This window comes from Convolutriloba macropyga, chromosome 10 (genome assembly GCF_964194025.1).
Source record: "Convolutriloba macropyga chromosome 10, txConMacr16.3, whole genome shotgun sequence".
In the NCBI taxonomy this organism is placed as follows: Eukaryota; Metazoa; Xenacoelomorpha; order Acoela; family Convolutidae; genus Convolutriloba; species Convolutriloba macropyga.
The window spans coordinates 33,017,496-33,038,641 of record NC_134477.1 but is presented as its reverse complement, the minus strand read 5'-3'; the positions used below and the strand labels follow the sequence as shown (position 1 = coordinate 33,038,641).

The following is a 21,146-nucleotide window of genomic DNA, read 5'->3' as shown; positions in this document are numbered from 1 at the left end:
CAAATGCCATCTTCTTCCACAAACACTTACTCTCGCTGTATTGTATGCAACGGTAACCACCGGCTATGGGAGTGTCGAGTTTTCAAGGAAAAGACTCCAACCCAAAGAGCTAAGTTGGAGGGGGATAATAAACTTTGCTTTTCGTGCTTACGCGAGAAGCACACGTTCCGCCAGTGCCCTCAACCAAGAAAGTGCCGAGCAGAGGGGTGCAATAGTTCGCATAACACGTTATTGCATGGAGCAGATAGGGTTTTCCCAACAAAACAGTTAACAAATTCCAATACCATTCAACCTTCTGGCAATATAAGTCAAAGTAAAACAACTTCTAGTCAACTCCAGCCTAATAAGACCACAACATTGTCATCTGTTACTGATGTTAAGGGGCTCCTTCAGGTAACGGAATTGCAGTTGGTCAATTCGTCCGGTTTAGATACCAAGGCTTTAGTATTGTGTGATACCGCCTGCAGTAACTCTTGGGTGGCCGGTAGTCTCGCAGATAGACTCGGTTTGCACGGTAAAGCACTAAAGCTAACTGTCAAGGGCTTTAATATCGAAGAAGTAGTTGACACTAGGATTGTTGAAGTTACTGTGAAACCAAGAGAACATCAAGATTTTGAACTATTTACCATCAACCCTTTCGTTAAAGAGAGTCTGAACGTCGGCTCTGATATAATTAATGTATAGGCACTGCAAGAGACTTACCCACACTTAGCGGTCCTTGATCCCGTGACATATTCCTATAAAGACATTGAGATGATACTGGGACAAGATGTCTATCATGCCATTTGCCTGTTAGAATACTTCTCTGCCAATGAGAAGCGTTCACCCGTTGCCGTACGCTTACCCATAGGTTGGGTCTTAAGCGGTTCGTTACCATCAAGTTCTTGTTTAACCTCAACGTGCTTTAAAGTGAATATCGAACATGACAATGAGTTAGCAAGTCAAGTAAAGTCATGGTACGACATTGAATCATTCGGGGGCAAACAAACAGGTCGACTCCAGATCTGCAGCAGACGCAAGGGCTCACGAGATCTTGAGAGTAACACCATACACAATGCCCTGAGATACGATGTCGGAATGCTGTGGGCAGCAGACAACATCCAGCTCCCACATAATTACTTCTCCTCCCTTGTGCAACTAAAATCGCTCGAAAAACGCTTGGCCAAGGATGAGGACCTCAGAGAGAAGTATACTAGTACCATCAAGGAAGACCTAAATAAGGGGTATGTAATTGAGGTTCCGGACGCTCACAAGGTTGAGAGCCGGTCTGATAAAGAATGGCACCTACCCACCATCCGGTTTTAAACCCGAAAAAATCAGGTAAGGTGCGTAGGGTGCTCAATGGAGCAGCAAAATTTCATGGCGCCTCACTGAATAAATCTTTGCTCACTGGCCCTGATCTACTCCAAAATCTTATTTACGTACTTCTTCGCTTCCGACAACATCCATATGCCGTCTCCGCCGACATCGAGGGAATGTTTCTACAGGTTGGCGTGTTACCATCAGATCAACCATCACTTCGCTTTCTGTGGCGTGAGTACCCCACAACTAACGTTGCGAGAGACAATGCCAAGTTTTACCCCGAAGCTGCAAAAGCCGTCCTTGAAAACTTCTACATGGACGATTATCTTGACTCAGTGGAGTCTCCAGAGAAAGCCATCAATAGATCAAAGGTATTGGTACATCTTCTCCATCTCGGTGGGTTCAAGCTTACAAAGTTCGTAAGCAATGTACCAAATCTGGCTGACCAAATTGATGGTTCCTCTCAATCTACTGAGCCCTAAAGTGCGATCACACTAATGACACTTTAGATGTGAGTCGGGGTACAAGCTGCGCTATCACCAAGTCCCTCACGCAACGCTTGGTCCTAAGTCTTGTTTCGAATGTCTTTGACCCCATTGGTCTTGTCGCACCGTTTACCGTCGGTGCGCGACTGCTCTTAAAAGACATCTGGCGTGTCACAGGACAACAACGGGATGACGAGCTCCCACAGGACATGGTTCAAAGATTTTTGGTTTGGAGTGCGGACTTACCAAAGCTTAAAAACATCAAAATTCCCCGAAGTTACTTTAGTGGAGCCTTTGATAATATAGAGCTGCATATGTTCGGTGACAGTTCGGAGGATACTTTCAGTGCGGTCGCATTCTTGCGAGCCCGTGTAAAAACACCTACGGGCGAAGAAAAAACAGAGCTTGTGTTTGTTTTAGGGAAAGCGCGCGTGGCGCCAATGAAAGTAGTGACTGTCCCAAAACTCGAATTACAAGCAGCTCTACTTGCCGCTCGACTGAAAAGGGAAATTACACAAGCACTTACTGTAACTGTTAACCAAGTATTCATGTGGACAGATAGCACGACCGTTCTCCAATGGATTAACTCTAATGAAAAGCAACCAATCTTGGTTGCAAACCGCGTTTGTGAAATTTTGGAGTATACCAGCGCTGACCAATGGAACCACGTCGCAGCTAAGGATAATCCAGCTGACGCTGGCACGCGTGGAATGTCCGCTGAGGTTTTGCAATTAAGCAGTTGGGTCAATGGTCCACATTTCTTAACTAACTCAAGTTTCCCTTTCGTGCCGAACAAAGACGTCATTAATAACATCAAACTTGGCGTCAACCAAGCAGTCATTATAGAAGACACTGTTTCTCTTGCTACATCTGCTATAAAACAGACAACTCCCGTTCCGTCGTTATTCCCATTTGATAAGTTTAGTTCTTATCAAAAGGACTTGCGCATTGCCGCATACGTTCTCCGGCTTTTGCCGAAACATGCCGGCTACCGTAACCCCGATGGTAGCATTACCGACCCTACTGAGCTTGACGAAGCCGATTGTCTTCTACAGTATTTGGTGCCAGGAGAGTCTTTTGAAGCCGAAAGAAAAGATCTTCTTGACATTAAATTCGTTAAACGGAGTGGCCGAATTGCTCCACATTCACCGTTTATTAGTCCAAAGTGGCTAATCCTTTCCTCAGGCCACATCAAGTATCCAATCATTTTAGATGCACGTCATCCGTTTGTGAAACTGTTCCTTGAACACACGCACGTAAAGCATTATCATCAAGGCGTTGAATACCTAAGATCAATTGTGCAGGAACACTATACAGTACTGAAACTAAGATCGTCTTTACGTTTCATCAAAGCACACTGCCTGAGTTGCCGAGAATTCCAAGCTGTAACTATGCAACCAATAATATCCGACTTACCTAAAGAGAGACTTGCTTACCAGTCGCCTCCCTTCACGAACACTGGCGTTGACTACTTTGGGCCATTCTATGTTACTATCCGCCGTACTACTGGGAAAAGGTGGGGCTTCCTCTTCACCTGTCTCACTACTCGCGCTGTCCATGTCGAGATAGTTACATCCATGGACACCAGTTCTTGTGTCATGGGAGTTGAGCGGTTTGTGTCACGTAGGGGTACACCTGCCATGATTTGGTCTGACAATGGCACTAACTTTATTGGAGCGGAGAAAGAACTCCGAGAAAGTATTGAAAAATGGAACGTTGTCAACATTGCAGCTGAGCTAGCTCACAAAGGTATAAAGTCGAGGTTCAATCCACCCAGCGCACCACATCAAGGTGGCATCTGGGAGAGGTTGGTACGCAGTTTCAAGCGCGTGTTGTATACTGTTCTTGGCACGCGTCGCCTCAAGGATGAGGTACTGCATACTATCTTTTGTCTCATGGAGAATGCCCTCAGTTCGCGTCCTTTAACACCCGTAATCGCTGATCCGTGCGATTTGAACGCTTTAACGCCCAACCACTTTCTTTTAGGAGAACACTCTGCCAGTATTCCGTCTGTTGTCGGCAACAATGAGTTCGACCTGGTCAACCTAATGCGATCTGGTCCCCTTGGATCAAAGAGTACGTACCGACGCTGAACCGACGCTCTAAGTGGCAGACGCCTGCCGAGCAACACCTTAAGGCCGGTGACTTGGTTTGGATAGTTGAAGAAACCAACCCTAGGGGTTACTACCCAACCGTTCGAATTGTGGAACTCCGTTACGGCTCCGATAGCGTCGCGCGCTCCGCCGCTTTACGTACGTCGACCGGTTCACTTGTCCGCCCGCTTGTAAAACTTGCACCAGTTTTCCCAACATCTTCTTCCGGGCCGGAGGATGTTACGCAGTAAATGAACGAATTTCATCCAATCAGGATAGAGTATTTCTAAACTTTCAAGTATTTCTAAATAAGATTTAAATACGTTCTAACATACGCGGAAAGTTCCGGAAAAGTTCTTTTAACCTAATTTTAAGTAAATATAACCACGATATGTATCGATTAAGCTGGCTTTCGGCCTAATATTTTTAGGTTATCTAGACAATTGTTGGATGAATACGAACCTATTTTGACGTCAATAACATCAGACAAAAAACCAGTAAAAGAGCATCAAAAAAACCTTGCCGTCTAAGTTTCACTTGTGGCATTGATCGTTAATACGGACACGTTGCTTACATGTTGTTGCTATAATGCTCCATATACTGAAAAAAACGTCTTTGAATTTACATTCGAACTTCTGTTATTTCGTCAGAGTTTATATTGTTGTTTCGGAATGTTAAGTCGGTCTTAGTTCCGGTATTTTATAACGTTATTTTGAGGGTCAAAGTGTTTGACCTTTATGGCCAAAAAACAAGATGAACAAAGGAAGCGCCACGAATTAATTCAAGTATCAGTTTATATGCATGAAACAATATTTGAAAGGCATGGTAAACAATAGTTGCTGACAAGACATAACTGGAAACATTTTTTAAATGCTCCTATACCGAAGCCTAGTACCACTCGCTGGCCGTTTGAGAGCAATTCGCCCGGCGTTGGACGGTTTTGTTTAAACTTTTGTTAATTTTAATTAGGAAAATCCCTCGCTTTTTGTGGTTAATTTTTGCACTCTTCAGCTATTTTGTCTAACAACAGCTCCAACCGGTTCTTTGTGGTCAGTCGGTCGTACACTGCTTCACCAAGTTTTCTTCACAAGTGTTCATCTCAGATAAATGCATCGCTTCTTATTTTTTAATTGTTGTGTATGCTAGAGGCTTGAATTGTGTTTTTCTAGGCTTGAAAATGTGACCTTGTCTTTGCTAAATATCATTGAAAATCAACGACTTTTCAACTACTGGTTGAATATAAATCAATTTGACGCCAATTTATTTGTGAATGAACTTAGAAAGTTTTTATATGAAGTCTCAGTTTTAAAACAGTTTGTAGCAGAACGATTGATAAAAAGTAAGAGGTTTTCTATTGTTATTTGTCCGACAATCTAAAATTTTTTGTGTGATTATGGAATGCGACTCAAAAACGTTAGAATTGATCTGTTAGTATGTCCAACGTGATCATGAAACAAGTTGCGTGTTAAAACATTCTAGATATTGAGAAAGACGCTTTTCAACACAAAAATTTGCTGCTATAACTATCCAATGTGTAGAAAATACAATTTTTTTTTGAAATTCAACGAAATTTTCACCACCAATTGAATTTTGTGAAGTAATTTTTGCTCTCATCAACGTGATTCCATCCTAATAATTTCTGCTGAAACTAAATTTCTGCACATTTTCTTTCAACAACGCGAAATATCTATAACACTTAATATTCCAATCTATAAAACAATAAAAAAAATGAAAAAACTAAACGAAAACTTATGTATAATTAAGTTGAAACTCTATTAGATTTCTTCAAAAATATTTGAAAATTGCCTGTGGAAAAATCTAAACGTATGCAAAAATGTACAATCTCAAATATTAATTTACTGCAAATTAGCTGCAATTTTTTCGCGAATCTCAATTGTGAGAAGGTGGTGGCAAGTCATTTAATAAAATAGAAAATTATTCATGTATCATTAATGAAAAAAGGCTTTTTATGTTCTCTATGTAAAAAGCAGGTCATTGAAATAATTGCTGCCAAACGAAGTTTGTAGCAATTATTATAGCTGAGAAACTTTAAGCTGTGGGAGCTATATTGCGCTGCTCTTGGTTTTTTATGATTCAAAGATTTTGAATTGTATTGGGGCACTGTCTTTTTCTTAAGATCTGTTCACACATTTTCATGAATTTTGAAGTCAAGTTGAAGCGATGATTTTGGCCACGCCGAAACAAGAAAGGGAGGAAGTTGATCGAGAAAGCAAGTGGTTGTGAGACAAGAACTTTTTGCATTCTAATTTTTAAGTAGAGTGAGAAAACGGCGTACGAGCAAAAATTCGCGTTCTCGCTAGTGGTTTTTTTGTTCAGATGCGGCATTTTTGCTTCGATTTTTACTGTTTTTTTAGATTTTTTGATCGAAATAGTTTCTAAATGGTTTTTCTTCCAGTCGTAGTCCATTGTAGGTCTAGTTTTTTTATTTGTCAGAGAAAAATTTTTGAATTGATCAAGACTTGTCCCGCTATGTTTTTTGTTACGTCGTCTGACGCTCTTTTTCGTTTTGCATTTGTTTACACAGCAAAGCTGAAGAATTAAAATTTTCTGAATTAGTTCTTCCTGTCACTAATTGCTATTGCGCGCGCTACGTAATTTCTCACTCTCTTTAGCCAACGTTTTTAGCTCATTTGCGTCATTAGATTTTGATCATATGTGACTTACCTCACTTAAAAAAATGACTTTTACACTTAAGTTGCATTTGAATTAGTTTGAGGTCAAAGGAACTCATATGTGTCCCCTCCCCTCCGTGACAAGGCGTTTGTGTTCGCGCGGGTCGTTGCGGGGGGGGGGGGCGTCCCCCCGTTACGAGGCATGAATTTTGCCTTACTACTAGAACGAACAGCCACAATTGTAAGATTATTATATTAATAACAATACTGATTAATTTATTCAACATTCGAATGCAAGTAAATATCTAAGGGTAATATTGGTTATAATCTGAATAATTTACATGTTTCAAAAAACGAAAGGGCTTCTGCGCAATGAATTTCTACAAGCTTTTTTAATTTATCGCTGAATGTTTTTTACTTAGCTTTTTGAGTGGCGTCGATATTTTTTTTCATTTTATATATGTGTCTGTTTCTATCTCTATTATACGGCATGCAAGTCTATTCTTTCGCAGCTATTCCGGTAATATGCCCGTTATGTTATTAGATGTGGAGTTTTTATGGGTTTTTTCGCTTGAGACCAATTTTTCATCTGAACTTTTCCTCCCCAAAGACGGGTTAAACAGGTAAAACACGGAAGGCATTAAGCGGCAGAACAGCTCTCTTAGAGACTTACGCTTTACTAGTCTCTATGTATGCGATTTAACAAAACTGTTTCGAGGAAGGAATTTGATGGTGCGAAGGACGGTCACCACCGCCCCTTACCCCCCCCCCCCCCCCCCAGTGCGTTCACCCTCCTCAACCTGTCAATTTGGACCCCCTCTCGTACAGACCTCCCAACCTTCCCCTATCGCTTGACCACTCTCCCCCGCTCCGCTGAACCCCGACCCCTAATATACATTTTTGTATGCTTTAATGCCAAAATTGAGAATAAAGTTTTCAAATCAATCACAAACGGTTAACTTTTCACACTTACGCGTAGAGTCTATGAACTCTGTGTGATATAATAATGAAAGAATTGATACAATAATCAAGGCCTACTACACTAGTTTATTTGGCGAATCATTATGTAATTTTGCGTGAGGATGTGTGAACACAACCATCCCCCAGTTGACCAGACAGATTTGCATTGGCTGTTGGCAGGGATGCCTAAGGCTAAGCCAGCAGACGTGTCGGTGTTCCAGCTGGCATGCAATGGCCGATTCAGGAAGAAACCACCTCTACCCAGAACCTTCTTCGGCAATGCAACCTTTATTGTGTACACCAGCTGCCACAAGGAGAAACTGTGCAAAGATTCGGCTTACAGAACGGCGTGCAGGATTAGAAAATCAGTGCTCAAGGTAAAAGTTGTGAATTTTTGTAAGAATTGAAAAGATAGAAATTTGTAGAAACTTTTTAATAGCCTTAGTGAAACATTTTGGAGTGGTTTGGGTGCTGAACAAATTTGAAGAGTTGATTTTTGTTCATTCCGTTGTTTTCGAGAGAGCGAGAAATTGAGGTGTGAAAAAAAAATTCTATAAGCGAAAGTTTGTGTTCACGTGCGGCCTTTTAAAACGGATTTTTTGTTTAATTTTTGGTTTAGAATTTTGATTATGATATTTTATTGTTTTAATTTTGTTTTGATGGTGGTTTGTAGGTTTCTGGTCATTAATATGAATTTTATACCAATTTGCAGGTTTTTCAGCTATTTTACTGAATTTAAGACGAATTTAAGCAATTGTTTCGCATTTTGTTTTGTTACACTGCTTTGTATGGGCCTTGAATGACGCATATTATTATGGTGTTTTTGGATACCATGCGATTGCAGTTTTATTGGTTTTATACGATTTCGTGTTAATAAAAAAGACAATAAACTGAGAAATTTTTAATTAATTTTCCTTTTTTTTTTTTTGCTGTTTTTCGTTTCTTTTATTCTAATCTTAGAAAATTTTCTTAGCCTATTTTAGTTACCTTTTTTGGAAGCTTTTCATTACTCTACTTGCTCCAATGAACGTTTTTTGGCTATATGTGCTCTCGTGATTTCAGAAAATGCATATTTTTTTAGATTTTGTTTCAAGTTATTTTTAAATGCTCTTTTGTTTCAAGTTGTTTTTAAATGCCAGGCGATAAAGTTTTTTTTACCGCATTCACCGCCTGATTTATGTAATTTCACCGAATTCACCGTTTATCTTACAAAATTTCCCGCATGCACCGCTTATCTTGCATAATTTTGCGTTGAATGGCGGTGACACCTCGACCCTGGTGGGTTAAATGTCAGCTATTTCCTGCAATTTACCGCCTTTGTTATTATTTTCTAAATATTGTTATTTTCTTCAAAAATAAACTAACTTTTGATTGTTTTAATGTTTTCTTTTAACTGATTACTGGCTCACTCTTGTGTTGACTAACTGCAGGTGACAGAGTCTTACATGCAGAGTGTGATTAACTTTGTGGAGCAAGAGGGGGCCGACAATGTGCAGTTCTCAGCGGGGCATCAACCCCTGGACTTTTCAGTCACCAACTGGAATCAGTACTTTGACTGGTTAGTAGGAGAATACAGTTCATTGACAGCCTCATATTTCAAAATTTCTATCCAGTCGAGGTTTAGGCAGGTACTAATGTAAGAATTGCGGTAAATGCTGGAATGCTGTAAGTTTCTTTTACCACCCGGGCCGATGAACTTTTCCAAAAACTTTATGTAAAATTGAGCGGTTTCTTAGAGTTGAAAATATAGGAAATTCACAATTTTTTTGCATAATTCGAACACTTTGCAATTGGAAAAAGTACGGAATTGTAAATGGAAGTTCTGAATATGGAAATATGATATAGTCTCAGTCGCGCTAAAAAATTTTGTATTCATTTTTTGGATCATTTAGTTATTTCAGATGGTTTTCAAGTAAAGTTGTTTGCAGTTTTTTGGTTTCGTTTGTTCTCATCAATCATTTTTTGATGCATGATACAAATTTTAAACAGTTGAACATAAATCAAACGTTGGCAGCAAAATGTAGGGGGTGCAGCCTTAAATTTGGGGTGCAGTTTAGGTGCTGTCTAAAAATTTAAATTTGTGATCATTATCATACTGAATACAGTGGAGTAGGTGAAGAAACAGTTGAACTTCGAATTGTCTTCTCTAAAAACCCATCCCAATTTGACGGGTTAACTTATAAAAAGACGTTGACCGCGACGAGTATAAAATCAAAATGTTTTGACGTCAGCGGTTGGTGTCGACCATGCGCCGTCCACCGATAACAGTCGCGTCGACCATGCTTTGACAAACAGCGGTGGGGTTTGACAACATGTCTGTCAAATATGAAAAGAGCGTGGGCAGTCTTACGAAAACGCGGTGATTGGCGATAATGTGGTATGTGAAGACCGTGGGTCAAGTTATGAACAGAGATCAAAATTGCATTTTTGCATTTAATGTAGTCAAAATTGTTGCTTTTGTTTATGAATACAGTGTGCTATAAAAATTGTTTACAAGCCGTATGAGTTTTTGAACACTTTTTAATTGCTCTCAAACGAAGTTTGTAGCAATTATATTAGTCCTGTCGGTCTTCTTTTTATGCGATTTTTCGCTTGACCGATTTTTCGTCTGACGCTTTTGACTTTTCGTCCTCAAAAATGGGATAAACAGGTAGCGCCCAGCGGGCATCAAGAGCTCTTAGAGCCTTTCAGCTCTGTTTCAGATGAAACTGTTTTGGAGACTTATACTTATAATTATGGTGTGAAGGGCGGTTCTTAGAGGTTGAAGACACCTCCACTGTTGACCCCTCTATTGCCCCACCCCCCACCGCGCTGTTGCCCCCCACCCCAGTGTTGCCCCCCCCCAATCTGTCCCCGGTGCAGCCCCCCCCCCTCCGTGGCTAGCTACTGACGATCAACCACTTGCTAAAAACGAAAATTTATACTTTTTTGCAATTTTTTTCAAGCTTTTTTGGAAAACTTTGAAATTTTTTGACTTTCAGCCCTAGGTGTCAAAGAACCTCCTCTAGGGTTTGAAAATAGATTACTGAATAATTTTTAGATGAAATGGAATGTCTTGCAAGATTTTAACATCTCGAATTTTGGCATATTTTTGATATTTTTAGCCATTTTTTTTCCAATTTTTTGACATTTAAACTAATTATTCAGATTTTTTGAACCTCAAAGGTCAGAAAGCCTCCGTTAGGGTTTGATAATAAGTTACTAAAAATTTTTTGTTGGTCATGGATTATTTTTCATCTTTTTAATAGCACAAGTTGTTGCAATTTTTTTTAAGTTTTTCAAAAATTTTTGTAATTTCTTAGGTTTCTCTAGCCTCAAGTGCCACGGAACTTCCTCTAGGTTTTGATAATATTTTACTGCATAGTTTAGTGTTGTACTGGATTGTTCTTCAAGATTTTAATATCACGAATTTAAGCCTTTTTTAAAAATATTTGCAGTTTTTTATGTTTTTGATTTTTTTCCGTCAACAGAGGCCCTCGAACCTCCTCCAAGGTTTGATAATAAGCTTCTTCATAGTTTTTGGAGTTAATGGGATGGTGATCAACTTTTTTATGACTCCAGTTTTAGTATTTTTGGATAAAATTTAAACTTTTCAAATTTTTGGAAAAATTTGTATGTTCCAAGTGTATTGTTCTTTATGAGCCTGTGAAACTATTTCTGGCTTGAAACAGGGATACCGGATAGTCTCTTGAGACAATTAATTGGTTCTTGAGATATTAATGTTTTGCTTAATGTCATCTATGCGTAATGTCATCTTCTCTGATCCTCATTATTAATGAGTTATAGTTGAAATGTTTTTTATCATAACTTATCTAACAGGCACTTTTTAGGAAACCATTGTTAATTGCTCTCAAAAGCAATTTTTAGCAAATTTATTACCCTGTTTGTCTTTTATGCAATTTATCGCTTGTTCGATTTGTCCTCTGACCCATTTGACTTTCGTCTTCAGAAACGGGATAAAGATGTAGTGCCCTGAGGTCACTAAACCGTGGCTAGCTGTTGACGAAGCCAACCGATCGCCGGTCGTTTGAGAGCAATTCGCCCGACGTTAGTCGGTTATGTTTAAATCTTGCAATGGTAATCTTGCAATGTACAAATTATGACATATTCTTTTAGAATTTTATATGGTCAGCACGGATACGGGCAAAATATTACCCTGGCTGGTGTCAGTTGATCGATAACTCTAGTCTCATGATACCCTAAGAGGACATTTCAACTTTACTGTTAACTGAAATTTGAGTAGAGAAAATTAGAAAATCTTCAAAAATTTTTGTAAACTTTTTTCGAAAATGCTACACATTCATTGAATCAAATTATAATCATGTTTTTGTTTGTTTTTTAACAACATTGAAGCAGCTATTTTAGTAATGTGCGTCATTTTACGATTTCAAGTGGAGTATCGGATATCGGTAATCTACTGGATTTTAAAGCTGTATCAAGTATTTTATTTAATTAATAGCCGCCGTCAGCCTCGTAACGGCTATTATTTAGCCGCTCTCCTTTTTACAATTCAAAAAATTGTATTTTTTTTAAAAGATTTGTTAACACATTTTCATGATTTTTGAAGTCAAATTGGAGTAGTGATTTTGGTCCTGCCGAAACAGGAAATTGAGCGAACAAGCGGGTAGTTTTATGGCGTAAATTTTTTTCTTCTAATTTTAAAGTAGAGTGAGAAAGCGGTGTTTGAACAAAAAATTGCTTTCTCGCCAGGGGATTTTTTCACATGCGCCAATTTCACTTTGATTTTATTGTTTTTTTTCAATTTTTTGAATAGGATTGTTTTCTTAATGTTTAATAGCCGCCCTCATCTTCTCAGCCGGCTATTATGGCGCTCCTATTTATTTTTACTTCGTCGAAATTTTTTTTCGCTTTACCCATCTTGCCGCTTTTTCGACATTTTGCGTAAAACCTTTTTGACTTCTCTCGGCTAGATTCACTCTTCTGTCTTTCTGCTCAAAGTCCTTTCAAACAGCCGCTGCTCGGCAAAGCAATTCAAAATGAAAAAAGTCAGTATAAAAAAATCAAAGTCAGAAATGGAAACGGGATAAACCCATAAAGCCCATTTTTAGATGCCCGGTACCTGAACTTTGTTCTCAAAAGTTTTAGTTACTATCTATAATGCGTATTGGTATAGATACTGGATCCTGTAACCTCTCACTGAGAGACAGGAGTATGTTCAATTACGAAATGACATCAAAATAAATCGCACTTAAAAATGTTTTTGTACAAAAATCAATTTTTGTTGATATATTCTTTTCTTTCAATCCCAATAGAGTTATTGGAAGCAACGGCGGCTATTTTCCGGCAATCTGCAGGTATTTTTTTCATTTCCATCAATTAATATTTCATTCTAGGTCTATTTTTTGTTTGAACCAAAATTCTCTTTTGCGCTAGTGGGCTTTTTGTTCAAATGCGGCATTTTAATTTTGATTTTCTTTTTTTTTTAACTTTGATCTAATTTTCTTTGAAATGGTTTTCCCAATTGCCTCATAGTCCGTTTTAGGTCTACTGTTTTATTTAGTTGATGATATATCTTTAAATTGTACGTCAGAACTTGTCCTGCTATGTTTTTAACAATTCAAAGAATTTGAATTGTATTTGGGCGCTGTCTTTTTTTAAAGATCTGTTCTCACATTTTCATGATTTTTGAAGTCAAATTGGAGTAGTGATTTTGGTCACGCTGAAACAGGAAATGGAACGAAAAAGTGAGTGCAATTTGTGGCGTAAAATTTTTTCAATCTAATTTTAAAGTAGAGTGAGGAAACGTTGTTTGAACAAAAATTCGCTTTCTCGCTAGTGGTTTTTTGTTCACAATGCGGAAATTTCACTGTGATTTTTGCTGTTTTTTCAATTTTTTGGATCAGATTTTTTTCTAAATAGTTTTTCCAATCCATTCATAGTTCATTTTAGTCATAGTTTTTTGTTTGAAACAAATTTCCATTTCTCGCGGATGGTTTTTTGTTCACATTTGGTTTTTTTTACATTGATTTTCTGTTTTTTTTTAATTTTCTGATCTGATTTTTTTAGAAATAGTTTTCCCAATTCACTCGTAGTCCGTTTTAGGTCTAGTTTTTTTTATTCAATGAAAATTCTTTGAATTGTACGTCAGTACTTGTCCTGCTATGTTTTTTGATTCACTTTACTTTTTGATCACGGTTTTTGTTTTACGTAAGTCACGACTTTCACGTGTGACTTCTGACTTACCTCACTCACTGTTTCAACTGCATGGTTTATAAATCCACTCACTCAATGAATTACGCAAGATATTAAATACAGTCAATGTTAAAAGAGCAAAATCAAAAGAGACGGGATAAACCGATAAAGCCCGGTCATTAAGTCATTGAGAGTTAGATTATCAAAGTTCATTAGAATTTTTGCTAGCTGAAATTGGCGTTCAGCTTATTAGCTTTCCGTTTAGAAGCTGAATTAAGTATAGTTTTTGAATCCAACTGAAACTGCACGCCAAAACAGAACAATTTTTAACACTGAAAAAAAAACCGAAAGAAATTTGGTCAAGATATCTCTTCTTTTTTTTCTATTTCTGTTCCAATCCCGATGTGCATCAAGCTCATCAATGGCGGCTATTTTCCGTCAATATACCGGCTGTGTTTGAACTTTGCCATCTTTCCTTTGAAAAATTGCTTTCCGCTTCTGAACGATGCCTTCTGTTTTTCGACATTAGATTTTAATGGCGGCTTAGTTTTTAATGTATACTAATTAAGAATTAGGAAATGCTTGAAATATTCAACGTAAAGGTCATTTTGAAGGCAACACGTTGGTTGAATTAAAATTCGACCTCATAAAAGTACTCTTGGTCTCAAACCCCTGGCCTCCAGCTCCAACCCATCCCCCCCCCTCACACACACACACACAAACACACACACACACAGACGCGCGCGCGCGCGTCCCACCTTCCTTCTCTCGCTTCAAAAATTTGACTTTTTGTCAACAGAAGTGGGATAAGTTGTCTTTATCTATCTGGGGGAGGTTTTTTCTGTAGCTCTCTCAGAGCCTTTGCTGGCTGTTATCTAAAAGTACAGTTCATCAAAGCTGCTGAGGAAGTAGAGTTTCATGAATTCTGTTTGTTAGGTTTCAATGGTCTGATCATAAATTGATTTCCTTAACATTGGTTTAATTAATTGCTCCCAAACGAAGTTTGTAGCGAGTATATTAGTCCTGTTGGTATTTTTTATGCAATTTTTTGCTTGACTTTTTGTCCATAAAAACGGAATAAACAGGTAGCGCGCAGCGGGCATTAAGTTTCATTAGAAGCCCTTAGCCGCGTTTAAAAGTCATTCAATGGCTTAGTGTGGTGAAGCTACTGGGAAGGCCGAAGATTAAGGTTAAAGGTCAATTTTAGGAGTTTTTGAGCCCAAAATAGTGCAATTCTTCGAGTTTTTTTGTCGTTTTTCGATATTTTTGGCCAGTCTAATTTTGAGGCTGGTCAAAGTCGATAAAGTTCGTCTGCAAGACATAAGTACTTTTTATGACCATTTTAAGAATTCTATAATCTCGTAATCAATAGTTTCTATTAGTAATGGAATTTCAACATCTTAAAATCACGAGTTTAAGCATTTTTTGACAAAACTTGAATTTTTTCAATTTTTTTGACATTCAGTGTCATTATTCGGGTTTTTTCAGCCTCATTTGTCAGAAAACTTTCTATAGGTTTTAATAATACGTTACTGAAAAAACTTTTTTGGCCATAGATTAGTTTTCACCTTTTAAATATCTCAAATTTTAGCAAATTTTTAAATAAAAATTAAAGGTAATTTTTTCAAGTTTTTTTGATGTTTTTTGTCATTTTGTAGGTTTCTGCAGCCTCAAGAGCCAAACAATCTCCTCTAGAATTTGTTAATTGTTTACTGCATAGTTGCTACATGTATTAGAATGTTTTTCAAGGTTTTAATATCACGAATTTAAGCAATTTTAAATTGATTGCATACTTTTTCAAGTTTTTTTTGAATATTTTCGAATTTAAAAAAAAATTCCGGCACCATGGCCCCAGGGACCTCCTCCAAAGATTGATAATGAGCTGCTGCATAGTTGCTAGAGTTAATGGAATGGTTATCATTATTTTATGACTCAAGTTTGGTCCTGAAGATATTAATATTACAAATTGTAGCAAGATTGTCTGCAATTTGCAATTGTTTTCACATTTTTTGAATGTTTTCGTCCTTTTTTGATTTTAGCGATTCCTATTGGCCAACCAAATTTTTGAAGTCTTGCGGCTGGGTTATATTGCAGAATCCCTGAGACAAAAAAATGGTTTCGAACATTTTTTTGAAATCTGGAAAACTTTCCTTAAAGTTTTGCACTTTTCAAATTTTTATGATTTAAATAATAACAAGGCTGGAAAATTAGAAGTTGCAGGGTCGAATCTCACCACAAAAATATTCCTATTGCGCTCTTCCTCTGTCGGCTGGGTTTTTTCCTTCCATTTCTCGTTCTCTCTCTCTCTCTCTCTCTCTCTCTCTCTCTCTTTCTCTTTCATTAACTCTTCTGTTGATGCCGCACTTCAGCTGCTGTTATGTGGCGTGATATCATCTATTACCCTCATTAACGCTGAATTATAGTAGAAATGGTTTACCATAAATGACTTAACTAGCACTTTTTAGAAAATCATTGCGAAGTTTATAGCATTGTATTATAGCAAAACGAAGTTTATAGCAATTGTATTAATACTGTTGGTCTTTTATTATGAGATTTCTTGCTTGAACGATTTTTTGTCTGACCAATTTGACTTTTCGTTCTCAGAAACGGGATAACGAGGTAACGCCCACTGGGCGTTAAGTTCTCCTAGAGCCTTTCAGCTTACTTGTCTTCAAGTATGCGATTCACAGAAACTGTTAACTGTTTTGGAGGCTTATACTTATGACGTGAAGGGCGGTTCTTAGAAATTGAGACGCCCAATCAATTAAGCTAAAGCCAGCCAGTAAAAGCCAGCTAAATACTGACGAATCCAACAGCTCGCCGGTCGTTTGAGAGCAGTTCGCCCAACTTTAGTCGGTTATGTTTCCTATTCTCAACCCAAGTAGTGTAAGAAGATCCTTCTCAATCTCGAAACCCAACCTGAAGTACAGTTTCTGTAGGTATAAAGACGGAGATATGGGCCACGGTCGCCCAGTGAAGTTCCTGATAGTGTCCAAAACTCTGGCAGGTATGGCCATCATCCTCCCAGGGTCACCAGATGGAATGGAAGTGCTGACTGGACTGACAAAGGAGCAGTTCCAGACTGTACTCAACGACTCATATGTCAAAAAGTACTTCACATGGTGCTGAGTTTTTTATTCATATTTTAGTGCATTTCATGCCGAAATGTTTAACCAATAATAACGCGAACAAAGTAAGAAAATTAAAGCCGTTTATTATTCATTGTGTTTTAAAATGTTCTCGTCGAAACTCGACAATTATGGTGCTGAATTAATACTGTAAGATAACTTGTATTTGCGAGAAGCATTTTAGATCTTTTAAGATAGCCATGGGCGATGGTGTTCGTGAAATTTTTAAGCGTTCGTCGCAAAACTTTTCCCGTTTTTTTTCCAATTTATCCGAAAGTTCAGTCATAATTTTGCGTTGTATCTTTTGTTTCTAATGATTACCTGCTTAGCTATAAATTTTGAAATTTCAAAAGAAATATAGTCTCATTTTCTTGGCAGGAATTTAGGAAACCAATTTGACCACTATGATAGACGGCGGGGTGTGTAGGAACAGCAAAATACGCTATTTGTAGATCGATATGCCATTTGTTTCCTTGAAAAGTGTTGACTTAAAATTCCTGTGTTGACAAAATATTATTACTGCATTAAACGGAAGTTGCTGACATAAATCTTGCGATTATTTCACTCGAGCGCCGCAATGAAAGGCAGAGAGGGAAAAGCAGAGCAAGAATTATGTTTTTAAGTTGAGTGTTATTCCAATGGTAGGACCTCTTAAGTGTAAACAAGAGGGGATAATAACACGGAATTGAGGGACTAATTAGTGAAAAATACAAGATTTTAAAGCAAAATAACAAGCTCTCTCTTCAAATGGGAATGTATTAAAATCATTTACAGTTCTCGTCAGAAAGGTAGAAACGGGCTAGAACCCTTTAACGTTGAAAGAACCCTTGAAATGGGGTTAAATCTAGCGACCATATTGCGCATAAGTCAAAACATTTATAATTATAAAAACTCCTACACTGCTAAAGATTAGTATTAAATTAGCTATTTTTAAAGTTAGTTTTATTATTGTAAGATCGGGGCTCTTATATATAAACAAAATTAATTCTCGTAAACTTCGAATTCGGAATTTTGAATGTTTCAATTAAATGCTAGACAAAACTGACGTACTCTTAATTTATTTTTATTCACTATTGCTGAATTTTAAACCCATTTTTTGATTAGTATTATTATTTAGTTTGGTTTTCACTTTTGAAATGAGAAATTAACAATTGCCTTTCTTACAAATCAGATAAGCTTATTCACTAAATTATGCGCAAATTTTCAATACATCGATTTTATTCCTGAACCGATTTTTTTCAGTTTTTGTTAATGTTAGTTTATAAATGATGTTTTGCTTCGAATGTTGACGTGATTTGAATAAAACGTGGGGTACAGTAAAGCAGTAGTCATGCCTAAGGAATTGAATAAATTTGTTTATTATGCTTTTATTGTTTCCTGGACCGATCGAAATTATTCAGAGCCAATTAGCTCGGAAAAATGCCACCAGTAAACAAATTGTATACAATTACACCAAGGAACACAACAAAAGACAGGGAAAAGTATGAAAAAACAATGGAAAAAATGTGAACAAACATGCGAATTTGTGACTGCGGGAAGAATAAATAATCAAAAGACTTCAGTTAAAGTATTACCCATCAGCTAATTTACACAGTTTGTAATCTTCGTCGTTTGAGCGCCTTAAAATTGTCATGAATTCAAAACTTTTGATATTATCAAGAAATATTAGTCCGCTGGCGGTTTTATTGAATTTTCGACAACATATTCATAAAAATTATAATTACGTATTGTTTCCTATAATCATTTCACTGTTTATTGGTTGAATAAGTAAAATTAATTGTGATTATCAACTGTTATTGTTCTAACTATGAGCAATCTTAAGGTAAGTCTATGCCGACTCTTTGATTCTCTTTCAATGATCTCTTATTCAGTCTTTGACAATTCAAGCTGTACTTTTAATTCATCTCGAGTTCTTTGTCTTTTTGCTGCCGATAATTCAGTTGGTTCGGTTATTTCAACAGAGATGGTATAGGAAAAATGTTCTGTTCACTCATGCACAGATGAAGCGAAATTGAAGAGTTCACTTACGGAAGAGTTCACTCACATTTCGATCAACCGTTCGATGACACAAAGCTAATATATTTTGGCATGTGTGATAGTTGCAACTGAAAAGTGAAAGAAGTATTTTTTGTCAACAAAAACTTAAGAAAAACTGTATTATGGTTGCACGTTTAACTAATTGTAAACTGGTCGCCATAGTAATTCAACCTTGCATATCTTAAAAGAACGTACGTTATCTTACATGTTCATCTATTAATCTTCATGGAAATTTGAAAAATATACTCCAAGATTACAAGATATTACAAGATTTTATGAAATATTCAAAACTTTGGATCTTACAAGGACCTTATAAGATTTATATGAGATTGTATGACCTCGTATGATTTGCAAGACTCTTCTAAAGACTCTTCAAAGAGTCCAATGACTTGTAGGACTCTTCTAAGTTATGTATTGGTCGTTAAAGATCATGAAAAACAAATTTTTGTGAAAAATGCGTTTTAGTTTTTTACGAACATTTTTATTCACAACTATGCCAAAGGATGTACCGTATAAACCACTATTTGATGAAATCTTGTCGATTGTTTTCAAAAAATATAGAATCGGGTTCTTATGTTAATGTTGCAAGATTTTGCAGGAGCCTTGCAAGGATCTTGCAAGATGATACATAATCTTTCAAGATTTTCTTACAGAATCTTGCAAAATTAACATCCGTCATGCAAGAATCGTGCAAGAATAACATCCCAAACTTGCAAGTTTCTTGCAAGATGAATAACTGAAAATTATCTGAAAGAAGTCAAAAACCGCCTAAGAATCCAAAAAGAAACGTTAAAGATCGTTAAACAATAGCCGTTGATATTCCAAAAAAAGTTCAATAGAGCGTAGAAACACTTCCTACAGAGCCTAGAAAACTATTTGATAGAGCTAAGAAATCTATCCTATCCTATAAATTACGAATAGCTATTAAAATTTGAATATAACAAAAGTAATAAAAATGCATCACATGAGCAGTAAAAAGGCAAATAAATCATCAATCTAAGGCATCAGGAAAGTTGTTCTTCTTCCAATTTCATTTTTTTTCAAACAATTTTCTTTAAAAAACATTCTTTGTGTTTCTTGGGGCGTATGGAGCCTCTGCCACAGATTTTGGTTGGGTAGTTAATAAAAAATTTGGAAAATATTGACTTTCATCAAAAATTTTGACCACGTGACTTAGAATTTGCAAATTAAATTAGATGGCTTTTAAAATTTTACATTATTTGCATTATTTTACCGGCGAAACAGTTTCCTAATTATGTTTTTTTCCCATACATCATCAACTTCGCACTGGGAACAGTCCACTTAGTTCCCATAATATGCATTTTGTTTCTGATGTTGCTTTTGAAAAAATGACTCGGTTCAAAATACAAGATTTTCGCGGAAAAACAACGAAATGAAAAGCCAAAAGGAGGCCAGAAAAATGGATGTAAACTCCTCCTCCCGTAGGCTTAGATGGTGCGCGTACATTAAAAATAATTGGTTTGCAAACACAAAAAATACAATTACAAAAAAAACACAAGAAATAATTTTTTCACCAAAACATTAAGACTCAATAAGCAGTTCCATCATAATCTGCCCAGAAAACATTATGTCAAAATGCAGAATAAAAGTACAGTTGTTTACTGAGCAGAGTAGCCTAAATTAAACGTCTAAAGTCAAGGCAATGGGACTTTCACTTCATATTTGAAATTATGTACTGAAACTTGTGGAACATAAAAGAATCATCTTTCTCCTCTTTTATATAATTTTCTTCAACTATTTTTTGTCAACATTTTTTGGTGTCTTTTGTTGACTGGTTTTAGGGTTGCCGGTTGTTCGGTTTGTTTCTGTTGTGTGGAAAAACGAGATTTGAATACGCTTGGACTTTTTTTCGTAAAAATTTGTAGACAACCAATGTACATCAGAATTTGTGCGAAAAAACAAGCAAAAGCGGTCTATTCGAATTTTGGGTTTCTTGAAATACTTCAATTTTTTTTCAAAGTTTGAATTTCAGATAATAAACTTGTAAGATCTTGCTATGTTAAGATTGTCTTGCAATATCTTGCAAGACAAACACCATAGTGCATAATCTTGCAAGATTAATATCCTTTTGGAAGAATCATGCAAATCTTGCAAGATTAACATCCCGTTTTGGCCAGCATTGAACCAAAAATTTTAACTGTCAACTGAAAGTAGTTAATGATTTTAAGTACTGTAAAAATGAAGCTATTTAAAATTGAGTTCAAAACTTTTTGATATTGTGAAAGATCGTTGTGTCCCTACAATATCTGCTCGCACAAATGAAAAGCCAACTTGAAAATTTTAAATCAGTGCCGTGTTTAAAAATAATGTAATATGAAATATAAATAATGCAAC

The 21,146-nt window shown here is 36.8% G+C and overlaps 2 protein-coding genes across 5 annotated transcripts in view; both read left to right on the top strand.

Moving 5' to 3' along the window:
- LOC142348466 (uncharacterized) overlaps positions 1–16,848 on the top strand; it is a 44,899-nt gene extending 28,051 nt beyond the window's left edge. For 3 of the 4 annotated variants that reach the window (XM_075399841.1, XM_075399839.1, XM_075399840.1), the window contains exons 8-10: positions 7,654–7,850; positions 8,904–9,031; positions 16,566–16,848. In XM_075399841.1, coding sequence (XP_075255956.1) covers positions 7,654–7,850; positions 8,904–9,031; positions 16,566–16,755 — 515 coding nt within the window. In that variant the 3' untranslated portion in view covers positions 16,756–16,848. Of the gene's footprint in view, positions 1–7,594; positions 7,851–8,903; positions 9,032–16,565 lie in introns of all 4 variants that reach the window. The other variant, XR_012760738.1, reaches the window with a different exon arrangement.
- Positions 16,849–17,558: 710 nt separating this feature from the next.
- Positions 17,559–21,146, top strand: part of LOC142347885 (protein apterous-like) — a 38,260-nt gene continuing 34,672 nt past the window's right edge. The window contains exon 1 of the mRNA XM_075399039.1: positions 17,559–18,576. Coding sequence (XP_075255154.1) covers positions 18,562–18,576 — 15 coding nt within the window. The 5' untranslated portion in view covers positions 17,559–18,561. The remainder of the gene's footprint in view (positions 18,577–21,146) is intronic.